At 44.2% G+C, this 15,000-nt stretch overlaps 1 protein-coding gene across 1 annotated transcript in view; it reads right to left on the bottom strand.

Annotated features, from left to right (window-relative positions):
• Positions 1-12,811, bottom strand: part of ctc1 (CTS telomere maintenance complex component 1) — a 23,948-nt gene extending 11,137 nt beyond the window's left edge. The window contains exons 1-11 of the mRNA XM_063186850.1: positions 12,686-12,811; positions 11,443-11,813; positions 10,658-10,805; positions 9,693-9,887; positions 8,350-8,584; positions 6,860-6,974; positions 6,016-6,506; positions 4,743-4,969; positions 4,079-4,168; positions 1,217-1,345; positions 791-846 (exon numbers count right to left, since the gene is read on the bottom strand). Coding sequence (XP_063042920.1) covers positions 791-846; positions 1,217-1,345; positions 4,079-4,168; positions 4,743-4,969; positions 6,016-6,506; positions 6,860-6,974; positions 8,350-8,584; positions 9,693-9,887; positions 10,658-10,805; positions 11,443-11,813; positions 12,686-12,811 — 2,183 coding nt within the window. The remainder of the gene's footprint in view (positions 1-790; positions 847-1,216; positions 1,346-4,078; positions 4,169-4,742; positions 4,970-6,015; positions 6,507-6,859; positions 6,975-8,349; positions 8,585-9,692; positions 9,888-10,657; positions 10,806-11,442; positions 11,814-12,685) is intronic.
• Positions 12,812-15,000: the final 2,189 nt, after the last annotated feature.

The following is a 15,000-nucleotide window of genomic DNA, read 5'->3' as shown; positions in this document are numbered from 1 at the left end:
TTCACCCACTGGCCAATGTTTGGTCATGACAATGTTATCAGCTCGTACTGTATGTAATGCATCATCATCATTTGTCCCCTCCATATCCATCCCCCATTCACTCATTAATCATTAATAGAGGCAGTCATGGGTGAGCGGTTAGGGCGTCAGACTTGCATCCCAGAGGTTGCCGGTTCGACTCCCGACCCGCCAGGTTGGTGGGGGGAGTGATCAACCAGTGCTCTCCCCCATCCTCCTCCATGACTGAGGTACCCTGAGCATGGTACCGTCCCACCGCACTGCTCCCCATGGGGCGCCACTGAGGGCTGCCCCCTTGCACGGGTGAGGCATAAATGCAATTTCGTTGTGTACAGTGTGCAGTGTTCACTTGTGTGCTGTGGAGTGCTGTGTCACAATGACAATGGGAGTTTGGAGTTTCCCAATGGGCTTTAATCATGTTTACTGGCAGCAAGAGTAATCTCCTTGCAGAATACCCGCCCCAGGTTCTGCCGTGGCTCAAACCATAGGGCACTGCACTGTCACGCCGGGGATCCGGGTTCGATTCTGGCCCAAGGTCATATCCCGGCCCTCCCCCGCCTCTCTCTCCCACTCGCTTCCTGTCATCTCTCAAAACTGTCCAATCAAAAAAAAATCCCGCCCCAAAAAAATAAATAAAAAGAAAAGCGGCCCCAGATATTATGTGGAGGGATATATGAATTGAGAAGAAATCTATATATGGCCAGGTCGGGTTAAAAAACACCATGATCAGTACCGGTGCATTACTGCATAACTATGAGAGGGAATGACTTACCTGTCATGAAGAATCTGAGATACAGTTTTAATGCTTTGTGCTCCAGAAGGACCAATCTGAAAAGCGTTAATTGATCCACGGTCACAATAGTGTATTAAGAAACACTTTCAATAATACAATTAGCAAATTAGCTGCATTGGATTTCTGCTCAATACTATGACACGTGTGCGTGTGTATGGATGTGTTGCATGTACAGTAGTACTATCATGTATCCTATCAGTTAGCATACATCTGTTCAGAAGTAATGAGTATACTGGATGTGTGTGTACTTTTGTTTGTATGTGGGGGTATACCCCTGTGTGTGTGTGTGTGTGTGTGTGTGTGTGTGTGTGTGTGTGTGTGTGTGTGTGTGTGTGTGTGTGTGTGTGTGTGTGTGTGTGTGTGTGTGTGTGTGTCTGTGCGTGCGTGCGTGCGTGCATGCCTCACCTGTGTGACCATTGGAGTGTGTGCCAGTGTGTGTATGCGCCAGCGAGGCTGGATGACCAGGGAGGGGTTGCCATGGTTTCTCCCCCCACCCTTAGTCATGTCCACCTTCACACGCAACACACTTACATCCTGGGAAACATTGGAGAGAGAGAGAGAGCAAGAGAGCGAGGTGGAAATACGGACATAAAATATATTATAAGGCATAAAAGATACTATTACAGTTAGTATGTTTCAAATGGGCCCAAATTATTATGTTATGGGCAGTTATTACGTTTTGCGTTCTTACAGCTGTCTTTAAGTAGAAGTCGAGAACTTGTTTTAAGTCACATTATCTTGAACTGTCATGGGTTTCCGACAGTAGTACAACAGCTCTCCAGTTCTCTAGCTTCCGCCAAAGTCTGTAGTCTTGCTTACAACATTTGAGCGTTTCCTTGGTTAGCTTAACCAAACAGGTTCGAGGGTGTGGGTAGCAGTCCCAGTATATATGCACGACTTCAGTGACATTTTGGAGGACGTTATGGGATGGACAGGAAATTGAATACTTCTTTATTTTAGGATAAAACTGGGAATTTTGTGCAACTTGCAGACGTATTCCAACATCCCAGAATTGGGGCTTTATAACAGGAAAACTTGGCAACGGCCGCTTTACGGAATTAGTATTTAACCCATTGATGCCTGATGTTGCGTTGCGCAACATTGGCCCTGGCGCCTGGAGCTGCATTACGCAACATTCATGCTCATGAGATTTTAGACAACTTTATTAAAAATCTCTGTTTGTTTGAGATGAATGAACACATTCTAATGAAAGATGAGGGTCTCAGTGTTTAAATGCAACTTAGTGCATATTTTTATGTGCTTCAGAAGCAGAGATATTTAGGTTTTTATAGGCTGAGGGCAGCTTTTCTTAAAAAGGGCTCAGGCATTCAGCACCCTTTTTTGCAGGTGCCTTAGGCGTCAATGGGTTAATCATCACAAATTGAGCACACAGAGTATCAGATGGCTGTCCACCCTTTTGGCGCCACATCTTACCCAAGCTGCGCCAACTTTGGCTTGAAGTACTTGGCGCAACGCGATCAGTCTGACTATCCCTCTTCTGCCCCCTGTGTTACAAACAGTTTTTATGCTGACAATGGGCTTTTGAGTGTTCCCTCAATTGAAGAAGCCTCTGAATTGATCCTTGGAGCACAGCAGTCATGCAAAAAAGGGGGCCCAAAACTCCACAAATTCAACTCAAACGAGCGAGAAGTTCTCGGCTGTGTGGATTCATCCGAGAGAGCATCAAGTGTTCAATGCCTGGACCTCAATCACGACTCCGTATCAGTGGAACATCCTCTTGGCCTTCAGAAGTCAATCGAAAGCGACCTCTTCAGTTTCAATGCAAATGTGAAAGACAAGTCTGACACCTGCCATGGCATTCCGTCTGTAGTGTCTCCCTTGTATGACCCTCAGGAGTTTGAAGCTCCATTTGTTCTACGTGGAAAGTGCGTTCTCCAGGACCTGTGTCGCAGACATGTCCAATGGCATGAGCCACTTCCTGATGACTTGTGTACACGGTGGGAGGAATGGAAAGCTGCCCTCCAAGGCCTCTCAATTGTCAGAAGTGGGAGAACAGAGGTCACTTGAACTTGTTCCGTATCTTAACCCTCGATCATAGAATGACCAATACAAAAGCTTGTTCTGCTTCTTGAGAATGAATAGTTACATGAGTACACACACTACACACATAACTGAAACGCGCACAACTAATTACGTGAACATATTTTATGCTTATTTGCACACTTTGGGGGTTGGTGAATGGTCCTTAAAAGAATCATGGGGAATCATGTATGGTTTGTGGCAACATATCATGATTGGTGGGAGTGTAAAGGACCGCACTAGTCCTTGTATGCGTTTTGTTTCGTCTTAGTCTAAATGTTTTGTTTCTGTGTAATTTTTCTAAAAACATAAACTTTAATCAAAAAAATACATTTCTATTTTTCTATGTACTTCAAAATGGTTGGTGTGTGTGGTTGTGAGTGACATTGTATGTGTGAGTTGTGAATGGACTGTGGGTAGTTGAATTTTTCCTTTGCCTTGTTGAAGATTGTCCCTTGCCTGACACCATAGCACAAGAGGTAGATGTGTAAAGGTAGCCCTACAGGTGTAGGTAATCAGGGAGCTGCTTGGCTTTGTTTGAGCCTGAGCCACAAATGTTTGAGCTCCAGATCTCAGCATAACTTGCTTCATTTTGCACAAGAAAAGGACTTTGATGCCTGTTTTAAACAACAGAAGAAAACAATATTAAGCATCCTTGGTGAGCGCAGTGAGGTACGTTTGTTATTTTGCTTTCTGTTGAAACATTGTCTGTGTAACTTCCCACTTGTTTGTATGTATTTGACTAGGCCTAAACTGCTTGCCTTTGATGTCTGTAATATATTGAATGAATGACTTGATGATTTTAGTGAACTATTAATGAACAAATGTGAATAATGTACTGTGAAGACTCTATGGTGATTTGTTGGTTTGTATTGTTCTGTATACCCCAACACAGTTTTCACGGTGCTTTGGTGACAACGGTGATTGTGCTTCAAGAAAAATAAAGACACCTTGAGCATCAGTCGAGACTCTCTCTTGAATCCAAGGGGTTGCTTACAGAGGATGTTATGCTGGTTTCACCAGAGTTTGTTAAATAAGGGACGGAGTCAGGACACAGCAGAGAGAGAAGCAGGAGTGGCAAGGAAAATGACAAAGGTCCACACACAACACTGATCAAGAGGTTTCCAATGTGGCTGTGGTGTATGTTGTGGATGCTCTGTCAATGTACAATAGCATAGTGTGTGTTTGCGTGTGCATGTGTACCTCTGTGAGTGTGTGTGTGTGTACCTCTGTGTGTAAGGCGATGAGGCGGTACACAGAGTCCGGATGCAACAGAGGAAACCACCTGACAGCAGAGCTGATGAACTGAAGATCAATCTAGAGGAGAGAGAGAGAGAGAGAGAGAGAGAGAGAGAGAGAGAGAGAGAGAGAGAGAGAGAGAGAGAGAGAGAGAGAGAGAGAGAGAGAGAGAGAAGCAAACAGAGGGTTCACATTTTAACCACTTTTTTTTTCTTTTTTGTAACTGTCAGACGCACTGTCAATGGCACAATGACAATTTTCTGCAAATAAATGATCTATCTATCTATCTATCTATCTATCTATCTATCTATCTATCTATCTATCTATCTATCTATCTATCTATCTATCTATCTATCTATCCATCCATCCATCCATCCATCCATCCATCCATCTATCACATGCCAAACAGGACAAGTGATGTAGAAGACATGTGTTAAGCAATATCAATCCTCAAGTATACTATATTATAATTAAATCAATTACAGCTCTGAATAAGTTCATTTCTCGCTCGCTATGACAAAATAAACTCAAAACTACTGTATATTGTAGGTGTCATATAGACGTTTCCCTGCAGGGGGGCGTTCCCACCGTGTGCATGTGTGTGTCGTGTGTGCGTGCGTGCGTGCGTGGGTAACCTGTGTGTGTGGATAACCTGTGTGTGTGGTGTTGTGCTGTCGTTCTCGTGCTGCTGCAGGGGGGTGTTTCTGGGGTCGCCCTCCCACCTCTGGGGTGCCCCAAAACACGTCACCGTGGCAACAAAGCTGAGTGACAGGCCCGGGGAGGCGGTCGCCCCCGACGTCAGCTGATGGTTGCGGAGGGCCACGCCCTGTTTGGCCTCCACACGGAACACCACAGACACACAGGGGTCAGAGGTCACGGCTGAGAGAGAACAAGAGAGAGAGAGAGAGAGAGAGAGAGAGAGACAGAGAGAGACAGAGACAGAGAGAAAGAGGAGTGGGGTTTAGAGGAGAGAAAGAGAGAGAGAAGGGGGGATAGAGAGAGAGACATGAGGGGGATACAGAGAGAGAGAAAGAGAGAGACAGGATAGAGAGAATGGATAGAGAGAGACAAGAGAAACATAGAGAGAGAGACAGAAAGAGAGGGGGAGACAGAAAGAGAGAGAAGGGAGAGGTGTGACAGTGTAAGAGACTGATCAAAGAGTAAAAGAGTAAAACCAAGGACTGACCAAAGAGTAAAAGTAATACTATACAATACTAATCTAGTCTAGGAAATCCCATGCTGCTTTGCACAATTGTTCCGATCGGAAAAACAGCATGGCAACTACCCTAAGCGAGGGAGCCTAAGCTAGGGAGCCAATCAGAGAGCCGAGAGGAGTAGAAAGGTGATGCTTACATTTTGTTTGAATAAATACAACGTGCATGATTGGCTGGGGCTACGTATATACCAAATGACACATTTCATATTATAATGGCCAATAAATGACTAAGGGCAATTGTAAACCACACCTTTCCAACAAGAAATTGTGCAGCCTCCATTTGTGAGAGAGTCTGGTGTTAACCGGACCTAGGGATGCAAACGAGTAATCGACTTTAATAGATACATTTTTTTTAATCGATTAAAAAACATTAATCACAATTAATCTGCAATTCAACCGCCAAGAGACCCAGGTGAAATGGGCATGTGAAGAGTGTGTGTGAAGAGGGGTGTGAATAGTGGGAATATTGAAATCACCCTTGGACTAAAGAATTTAAATAGAATTTATTTAAATGCAGCATTTTGTCTCAAATTTTTATTTCAATTTTTAGACTTAGTCGATTTTTTTTTTCGAGATTTCGGGGGGAAAACGCAGCTTATCAATTTATCGTTTATTGATAAATAAGGAAATCAAATAACGATTAATGAATTAATCGATATTTTGCATCCCTAACCGGACCTAATTTGATTTCAACTGTACTGTTCTGTACCTCCTCCTCCTCCATCTCCCAGCATTCCTTGGGCCATGTGTTCCCCAGTCCTCTGTCTCTTGCACTTGTTCCTTTCCCCACTTTCTTCTCCTCCTTTTCCCCCCTCCGTCTGTTTCATCCCTCGTTCCTCTGCTTTTTCTTTGTCCTCCTCTTTCTCTTCTCCTCGCGTCCTCTTTGCTCTTCTCTTCTCTGCCGGTTGTTCCTCGTTTGTCGCTTGTCCTTCTCCTTCTCCTCTCATTCCATTCTTCTTGCTGCTTTCCTCCGCTGCAACACCGGGCTGCTTTTCTCCGATTTCTGTCATGTCCTTTTCTCCTCTCCTTCCATCCTTCTTGCTGTTTTCAGCATCAACACTGGGCCTCCTCTCTCCGTTTCTTGTCGTTTTTTCTTCTTCTCTCGCTCCGTCTTTCTTCTCTCTCTCCGCCAGGAGGAGGCTCATGGCAGTAGAGGGGCTGAGGACCTGCAGGTCACTCACACACAGCTGCAGGTACACCCTGATATTCACACACGCACGCACACACACACACACACACACACACACACACACACACACACACACACACACACACACACACACACACACACACACACACACACACACACACACACACACACACACACTCATGTTCAAACACACACAAACAGACGTATATATTCATATTAAAAAAGGACATACACATACAGGTATGTACTGTATACAAGATAAGTGGCAATGGGTAAAAGGGGTGATCTAGACAGAAAGACACACAGACACACAAACGTACACACACAAACGTACACACACATGCGTGCACACAGACACACAGAAAGACAGTGTGTGTGTGTGTGTGTGTGTGTATGGACATACCTGCAGTGCTTGCTAGTGATGTACTTGTCCTCTTTGAGGTGGCTCCAGGAGGGGAAGTTGGTCTTCAGGAACCTCTCAGCCACCAGAGTGCAGCTCCGCACACAAACCAAGCAACCTGCACATCACACGCACAGAAAACATTACATTACATGTATTACACTATTAGATTACACTTAGCTGACACTTTCATCCAAATTGACTTAGTTATTTACTGGGTATTGGTTACAGTCCCTGGAGCAATGTGGAGTTAAGTGCCTTGCTCAAGGGCACTTCAGCCATGGATGGAGGTGTAGGGAGAGGTAAGGAAGACCACCTCCCTAGCCTAACCATTACACCTTGGCTGTCCTAACACATTAGGATTAGCTCATATTTCTATATTTGGATTAGATCATATTTTTAGTGTATGTCTACTGTATGTGTCCAGTGGTGATCCTACAATGACTGGTGCCCCAGGCAATGACTGGTGCCCCAGGCAATGGCGCCACCAGTACCCAGCCAGAAAAAAAAAGATAATACTGCTGATTTCAACAAACACTGCAAACAGCATGTTAATTATAGCAATAGTGTGATAATAGCGCTAGCTGGCTATTTTCGCGACACCATCTGGGTCGGAGTTTCGCGATGGTGTCGCCCCCTTTTAGGTGCCACCCCAGGTAATTGCCCTGCCGGTCTGCTCCTTGGACCGGCCCTGTGTCTGTCTATGGGTACATTACATTATCATGATCAAAACTCTCATTACTTAACCTCCTCTCCTCGACCTGAGTTTGTGGCCTCGCGCTTTGCTGACGCCCCGTGTCCGTGGAGAAAACAGTAGTTTCCTCTTTTGGGGTACATTCCCCATTCAACATCCTGATTGCAAATGAGGAAATGAACTTTGAATTGTGCCTTTGCGAGATACAGAAGTAGAGTTGCTGCAACGTCTTCACGAGGCCACAAGCACAAGTGAGGACGGTAGTAAAGACAATGGAAAGAACCCTATGTGTATGACCGTTTGAATCTGGTTGGTTGGAGTCTTACCCAGCCAGGCGGTGTTGTCTACTGCCCTCTGTGCTCTCCGCTTTCCCCCTTCATCCTCTACTCTTTCCTCCTCCCCCACCTAACTGGATAACTGGATGGCTAGTGACTTGGGAAAACCACTAGCCACAAAGTTAATGTCAAGCCCTGGTGTGTGTGTGTGTGTGTGTGTGTGTGTGTGTGTGTGTGTGTGTGTGTGTGTGTGTGTGTGTGTGTGTGTGTGTGTGTGTGTGTGTGTGTGTGTGTGTGTGTGTGTGTGTGTGTGTGTGTGTGTGTGTGTGTGTGTGTGTGTGTGTGTGTGTGTGTGTGTCTTATGAAGTAAAGGAGAGGCGCTCACACTAACGCCTATACTATTTAATACAGATTATAACTGGGTGTTGAATCCTATATAATATAATGATGAATGAAGGAAGCGAAGGACAGCACTCTTCAGATTTTTCTGTTTATTCGCCTATTTACGTATGTGTGTGTCTTACCCAGCCAGGCTGTGTTGTCTGCTGCCCTCTGTGCTCTCCGCGTCTCCCCTTCATCCTCGTCCACTCTTTCCTCCTCTTCCTCCTCCACCAACACAATGTCTATGCTCCCCGTCTGGTCGCGGAGCTTCAAGGTAGCAGAGGCCGGCCCACTCTCCAGCATGCCCACCAAAAGTGCCCATTTTTTGGGTCGCCGCCGCTCGACCTCCCCCTCATTCCCCTGGTGTCCCTGGTCCTCCTGCACAGTAAAACATGAGCGGTGATGGGCAACCTGGATTTACATGCTACAGTCCAGTACAAGGCTTGACACTGGCACCTGCCAACCAGCCAAAGATGGGTAAAACTTGGCCGTGGCTGGTAACAATTTTAGTCTCACTCCAGCCACTTTGGCAGGTAACTTATTCTTGGGTATGACATACTGTATCTCAGTAGCATATATCCTTATATTTAGATTCAAGAAAGATCATTCAGATTCTTGAACGAAGAGAAGACAGCACAGAGGGTTGCTTTTCTTTTTAATCAAGTGCACAACATGTTAGGGACTAACGTTTCGATGGAAAACCATCTTCATCAGAGTCCAATCATTCAGATTCTATTTGTCTGACAAACTGTAGGTAGTTTAATATAACACACTATGTTCTTAGCACTGATCATCTTGTTTTATAACATCATTTTCTGAGCTTAGGTGTATCATGGTTAAGAAAATATGTACGTAGCTCTCTGGATTGCAGCTTCTGAATCTAGGTAGCCCATCACTGAAGATGGGGTGTTCAATATTTCAGGGCGAACTCCTATAACTCCAAATAGAGTATTTACAACACTGTGAATTACTCTGAGAGTGGAGTGAAACGTCAGTGTAAAATTCAGCAGGTGGCCAGTGCAATTTCAACTCTTAGTATTCAGACAATCTTGAGTGGAATTCACTCTGAAAATGAGTGAAAGAGAAAAAAATATTGGCATTTCTCGGTGGGACCAAATGTAATTTCAACTCTTTAAGAAGTATATTAACACTGATATTTTTCCTGTGTAAGTCTGTTGCTAGTGCCGAATCTAAAATGTTCACTCATGCACTTTGAAAGGTACAAATAATAAGCTTTATTACAGACACATGTCCCCATAACAACCACAGCTAATTCTACAATTGTATGGATTAAATTCTCTTGGATTATAAAATGGATTATGAATTATAAAAGAAACATATTCATTACTTGGACATTAATTACCAATTATTACATAATTTATGGGCATTAGCGGTGGTTGTACTGTCTGATGTCTGCTACTAAAAATATAATAAACATCAATGACCCACAAACAGTATACAATATACACGTAGTGGTATTTTTTACTGTGTGATTGTCCCGGAGGCTCCAGGTCTGGAAGGACCAGCTGAGTAGGGGGTTGAGCTGGGCTCGCATCAGGCCCGAGGCCTCCGAGGTGGGCAGGAGAGAGGGGAGGGAGAGGGTGGACCAGCACTCGGCCTCCAGCCAGACACACACCTCGGACACGGAGGGGACGACACAGCCCGTGCTGCACACCCTGTACTAAGATCATATAAGATGAGACAAGACAAGACAATAAAAGATAAGACAAGATAAAATAAGGCAACAGAAGATAAACTTTAATGCCGCAAAAGGGGAAAATTGTCTCAGGCAAAGTAGAAATCACATGCATCAAATATAGAAACAGGGTCGTTGTTAGCCATTTTGGTCCCCTATACTAAGCGCAAAGATTCTGGTGGAAAACAAGTTATTTTCATTAGTGAGTGCTAAGGACTGAATGACAAGGTCTGGTCACTCTGCCTTCAACCAATCACACCGCGCCGAAACTTAAGGGATGACGCAACCCTATGTACACCCTTTGTTAATTACTTGTTATTAATAGCAGCAGCTCACAGACTTTTATTGTGAAAATGTGTTGGGGCAGGATGTAGTGCACCTGGGGGTGCTGAAGTTGTTGTCTTGTGATTGATGGAACACCCTGTACTGGAGAAAGACATTCTATGGCATTGTCATCATAATCATCATCACCATCATATCAAAAGAGTAGAAAAAAATAATTGTTAGCTACTAATATATGCCTAACAGTCTGTATCTGTATAATTGGCTTAAGGCAAGCAGAATCGATAATTTGGTAGGCTGCAATTTCTTGTTCATTGTGTGTGTGTGTGTTTGAGTGTGTGTATGTGTGTGTGTCTGTGTGTGTGTGTGTGTGTGTGTGTGTGTGTGTGTGTGTGTGTGTGTGTGTGTGTGTGTGTGTGTGTGTGTGTGTGTGTGTGTGTGTGTGTGTGTGTGTGTGTGTGTGTGTTCACTACCTGGTTCAGAGGGCAGACGTGAGGCTCCTGCAGCATCTCTCTGTAGATGTCTCGGGGCTCTCGCCGCTCCTCGCGCACACACACACACTCCAGCAGTCGAGAGGCCACCACACACGCGCGCGCCTCACACACCCAGCGAGGACACAGCCTGGGAGGATAGGAGAGGGGGACCAACAGGGGACGGCAGTTAAACTCACATCCAGGGGGGTGTTGTGGCACAGCATGCCGCCATTACGTTTGACAATGAATGGGAAACATGTCCTTTCAAATAATGGCACTAAAAGGCCAACAAGTCTGACAGGCGGACAAAGATGCGTCTGTCTATGCACTGCCATCTTGTGGACACAGGGAATGTCAATTTAGCAAATGCGTTTCGGACGGACGGATGGACAGACTGACAGACCGACGAACCTACCCTCTCTTACAGAGATGCTAGGACGCATCTAAAAATATATATACTGTATATTCACAAATATTATATATATTTAAAAAAATATGTATATATAAAAAACGATCAAGATGATATCACAAGGCTCTTGATCTCTCATTGCAAACGTACAGTACATTGTGTACTGTACCAAGTACACAGTATGTAAGACTTGTCCAATATGTTAGACTGTCAAGAGAATTAATTTCTAGATTTTTGGCCCAACATAGGCCTAATGATTCACTGTTGAAAGGACTTATTATTTGTCAGTGACAAATGTCAAGATTTCCTAAACAAATTTATATGTGTATGAATGTGTGTGTGACGCGTGTACACACACATACATACATACACACACCTTTGTCGAATCACAACGGAGTAATGCTGTAGCCACAAGTACTCAGACACGCCCAGGTTTCTCTCCAATAGCATTCGAGGCAAGACGTCGTGTGACTGTGAGGGGGCGGGCTCATCCTGTGGAGCCAGGAGGAGGGGGCTAAAGTAAGTGACGCGCACACTGGAGCGCAGGCAGGCGCAAAGCATCGTGGGAGGGCCGTAACAGGAAATGGATGGCCGAAACAGGAAGTGGACATGCTGGAGCTCCACCTGTGCGCCGGGACGCAGGCCGCTGTTGATGCCACGCAACGGCTGATAGGCCAGCAGGAGGCCCACCTTCCCGTCAATCATGTAGAGTCCCGCCTCCTGATCGGTCACAGCTGTGATCACACCCTGTTGGGCAGAGAGAGAGAGCAAGAGAGAGAGAGAGAGAGAGACAGACAGACAGATTGACAGAGAGAGAGACAGTGTAAGAAAAAGAAAGAAAGAAAGAAAGAAAGAAAGAAAGAAAGAAAGAAAGAAAGAAAGAAAGAAAGAAAGAAAGAAAGAAAGAAAGAAAGAAAATGAGAGACAGAGAAAGATGGTGAGAGAGATAAACAAAGAGAGACAGGTGAGAGAAAATAGAGAGAGAATATCGTTGGCACAGAGGCATTTCAAAGATACAGTACCGGTCATCATCACCTTGGAGTAGTTCTCTGTGAAGCAACCCCCGAAAAGTTCAGGAACACTCTTTGCTCCTATTGCCAGAATATGGGCAGTCATGGGTGAGCGGTTAGGGCGTCAGACTTGCATCCCAGAGGTTGCCGGTTCGACTCCCGACCCGCCAGGTTGATGGGGGGAGTAATCAACCAGTGCTCTCCCCCATCCTCCTCCATGACTGAGGTACCCTGAGCATGGTACCGTCCCACCGCACTGCTCCCCATGGGGCGCCACTGAGGGCTGCCCCCTTGCACGGGTGAGGCATAAATGCAATTTCGTTGTGTGCAGTGTGCACTTGTGTGCTGTGGAGTGCTGTGTCACAATGAGAATGGGAGTTGGAGTTTCCCAATGGGCTTTCACTTTTCACTTCTTTCACTTTCAAAATCCAATCCTTCCTCAGAGCCTCTTCTCCAAATGTGCACTCCCCACCCTTTTGCACTTTGTTAACGTTTTTTTTGGTCCTGAACCTTCTTTCAAACTGACTCATGTGTTGAGAGAGAAAATCTGAAAATTAGTGAACCCTAATGACAACGATAAACAGCAGCGGGTTCATCCGGGTCACTGACCTTGTAGCTGATGAATTTGGAGCGTTTGACCTTCACCGTACAGCCCCTGGCGTGAGCCCCCACAGCAGCAGCAGCAGTCAGGCCTCCAACCACCTCCGTGCTCGGCCCCGCGGTTTCAGCCTTCATATAGGGAGTGATATAGTATAAGTAGAAAGATGTATGTAGTTTATTTTAGTGTCCATTCTGTATTGATAAGACTGACAGTCAAAGGCGTGACATGAAGACTGTAAGAGAGAGAGAGATGGGGCAGGGCTGGGTGATGAGTGATGATGACCCAAGCTGGACTCAATCCTGATTTATGGAGCCAGATTTATCAGTCAATTTCTGAAGTTTCTTAACCAATGCACGAATCCTTATAACTAATAAAATCACAAAAAAAAATATAAAAAAAAAAATAAGAAATTCAACGAAATTGCCCATAACACAGAGCAAGGGAAGGCAGAAAAAAACGTGAGGAGCGAGCTACTTAAACCTTTATGATCCCCCCCACCACCACAGCCACTCCCATTCACGGACACCAAAATACCGGGACATGAGCAGATGAATTTCCATGATTTTCCTTCGTACAGCCCTCCTAGTACAGGTGTATCTCATGGATACCATACATTTTTCCCCATTACAGGGGAACCAAAACCACCATCCTAACGGCCTGAATGACCGAGAACTATCAAAACTAAACCCAAAAAGATTCCTAGACTAACCATATTCCATGATTTTCCCTTCCACCATCAACATGACTCGGGATGAAGACAAGATTACAAGCCGACTAGCCCACCCCCACCCCCATCCCCTCCAGCCCCCCCACACATGCCCAATGTCACTATACATTATCCAAATAACCTCAATAACAGCACCATACCTTGAAACACCCACCAACCATAAAAAATGTGCGCAAAAAGTAGGACCTGATATATATAAAGTTTAGATTTATATGTGTTTCTTATAGTGTCGTTTGTGTGTACGAGTTCAACACCCCATTGCCTTAATTAAGACATAATAAACCCCTTACAAACCTATTTCACCTCTGTGTTAACAATTCTTTTGAAAATTCAATGAAAATGTTACATTACCACAGGATAACAACTTTGCTAAACTTGCTGACGCTTTTAATTACTTTATCCAAAGGCGGGTACTAAATTATTATTTCTCCAGGGTAATAGGTTTACAATCACATGGAGCTATGTTGGTTAGGAGTCCTTGCACAAGAGCACTGCACTCACATGATGGCAAGCGTATGGAGAGGAATAGTAAAACGTAAAAAATTACACAAAGCACACATTTGAAATTAAAACAAAAAAAAAACCAAAAACAAAAAAAAAAAAAAAAAAAAAACCCTAAACCTCCCAACATGTGTCCACACGTCCCAGCTCAACTGCAGGTCAGAAGCCTGTTGTCATCTGAGCCGAGGGAGTATCTGCACCCAGACAGCAGTGCATCGCTCCATTTCTCCTACATCTCTTTCCGACCTCCTCTTCCACTGCTGCGGATGAGGATCCAATAATAATAACAATATCAATAACAACAATAATAACAACAACAACTTTATTTGCATGTATATACAACATATTTCACACAAAAATTTAAAAGTCAAAGTCAACTTGCACTAATTTAATATATAGCTCATAAGAAAGACAAATTTATGATCAAATAGTACCGAAAAAAGAACCGGAAAAGGCCTAGGTCCAAGACCCTGACCATAAGACTTTATAAAAGGACCGCACAATCCCCACACTAATCCACCACGAACCCGGATCATATTCATCAATACAGACAATAAATCTAAAGCCCGATAACCAACACCCAATACCACTCCCCAACAAACCTATCAAAAACATGGAAATAGACAGAAAATGGAAATACCACACACGACCTACCCTTTAATCTAAAACTTCTTAAACTAATCTGTTATGAGAAGAGTAATAACATTTGCAAAAAAAATAGTGAAAGGCCAAAAATGTAGCCATAGTTAGGGCGCCAAATTGTGAAAAATTTGAGGCACCATCTAATGGTTTTTTACAAGCCTAGTAAACCAATTTTAAACCCCAATTGAAAAATTTCCCTCTCAACTCCAAATTATGAGACATGCCCTGGATTGCCACTACTATAGATACAAAGTAATCAAAATTATGTTTCATACTGCCCCATGCATGGGCAAAGATAAGACAGCATTTAGAGATGAAAGGTAGTATGTTCTCATCTTTCATAAGTGTACTAAGTGAAATTGTTGTGGCGAGTCTAACAGATGTAATGCTTGCCCATTTATGCCTTGCCACTAGTAACCACAAATAAATTAAATCATTATACAGTAAATTTAA

The sequence above is a fragment of the Engraulis encrasicolus genome, chromosome 21 (assembly GCF_034702125.1).
Source record: "Engraulis encrasicolus isolate BLACKSEA-1 chromosome 21, IST_EnEncr_1.0, whole genome shotgun sequence".
Classification (NCBI taxonomy): domain Eukaryota; kingdom Metazoa; phylum Chordata; class Actinopteri; order Clupeiformes; family Engraulidae; genus Engraulis; species Engraulis encrasicolus.
This window is presented reverse-complemented; position numbering and strand designations above follow the sequence as displayed.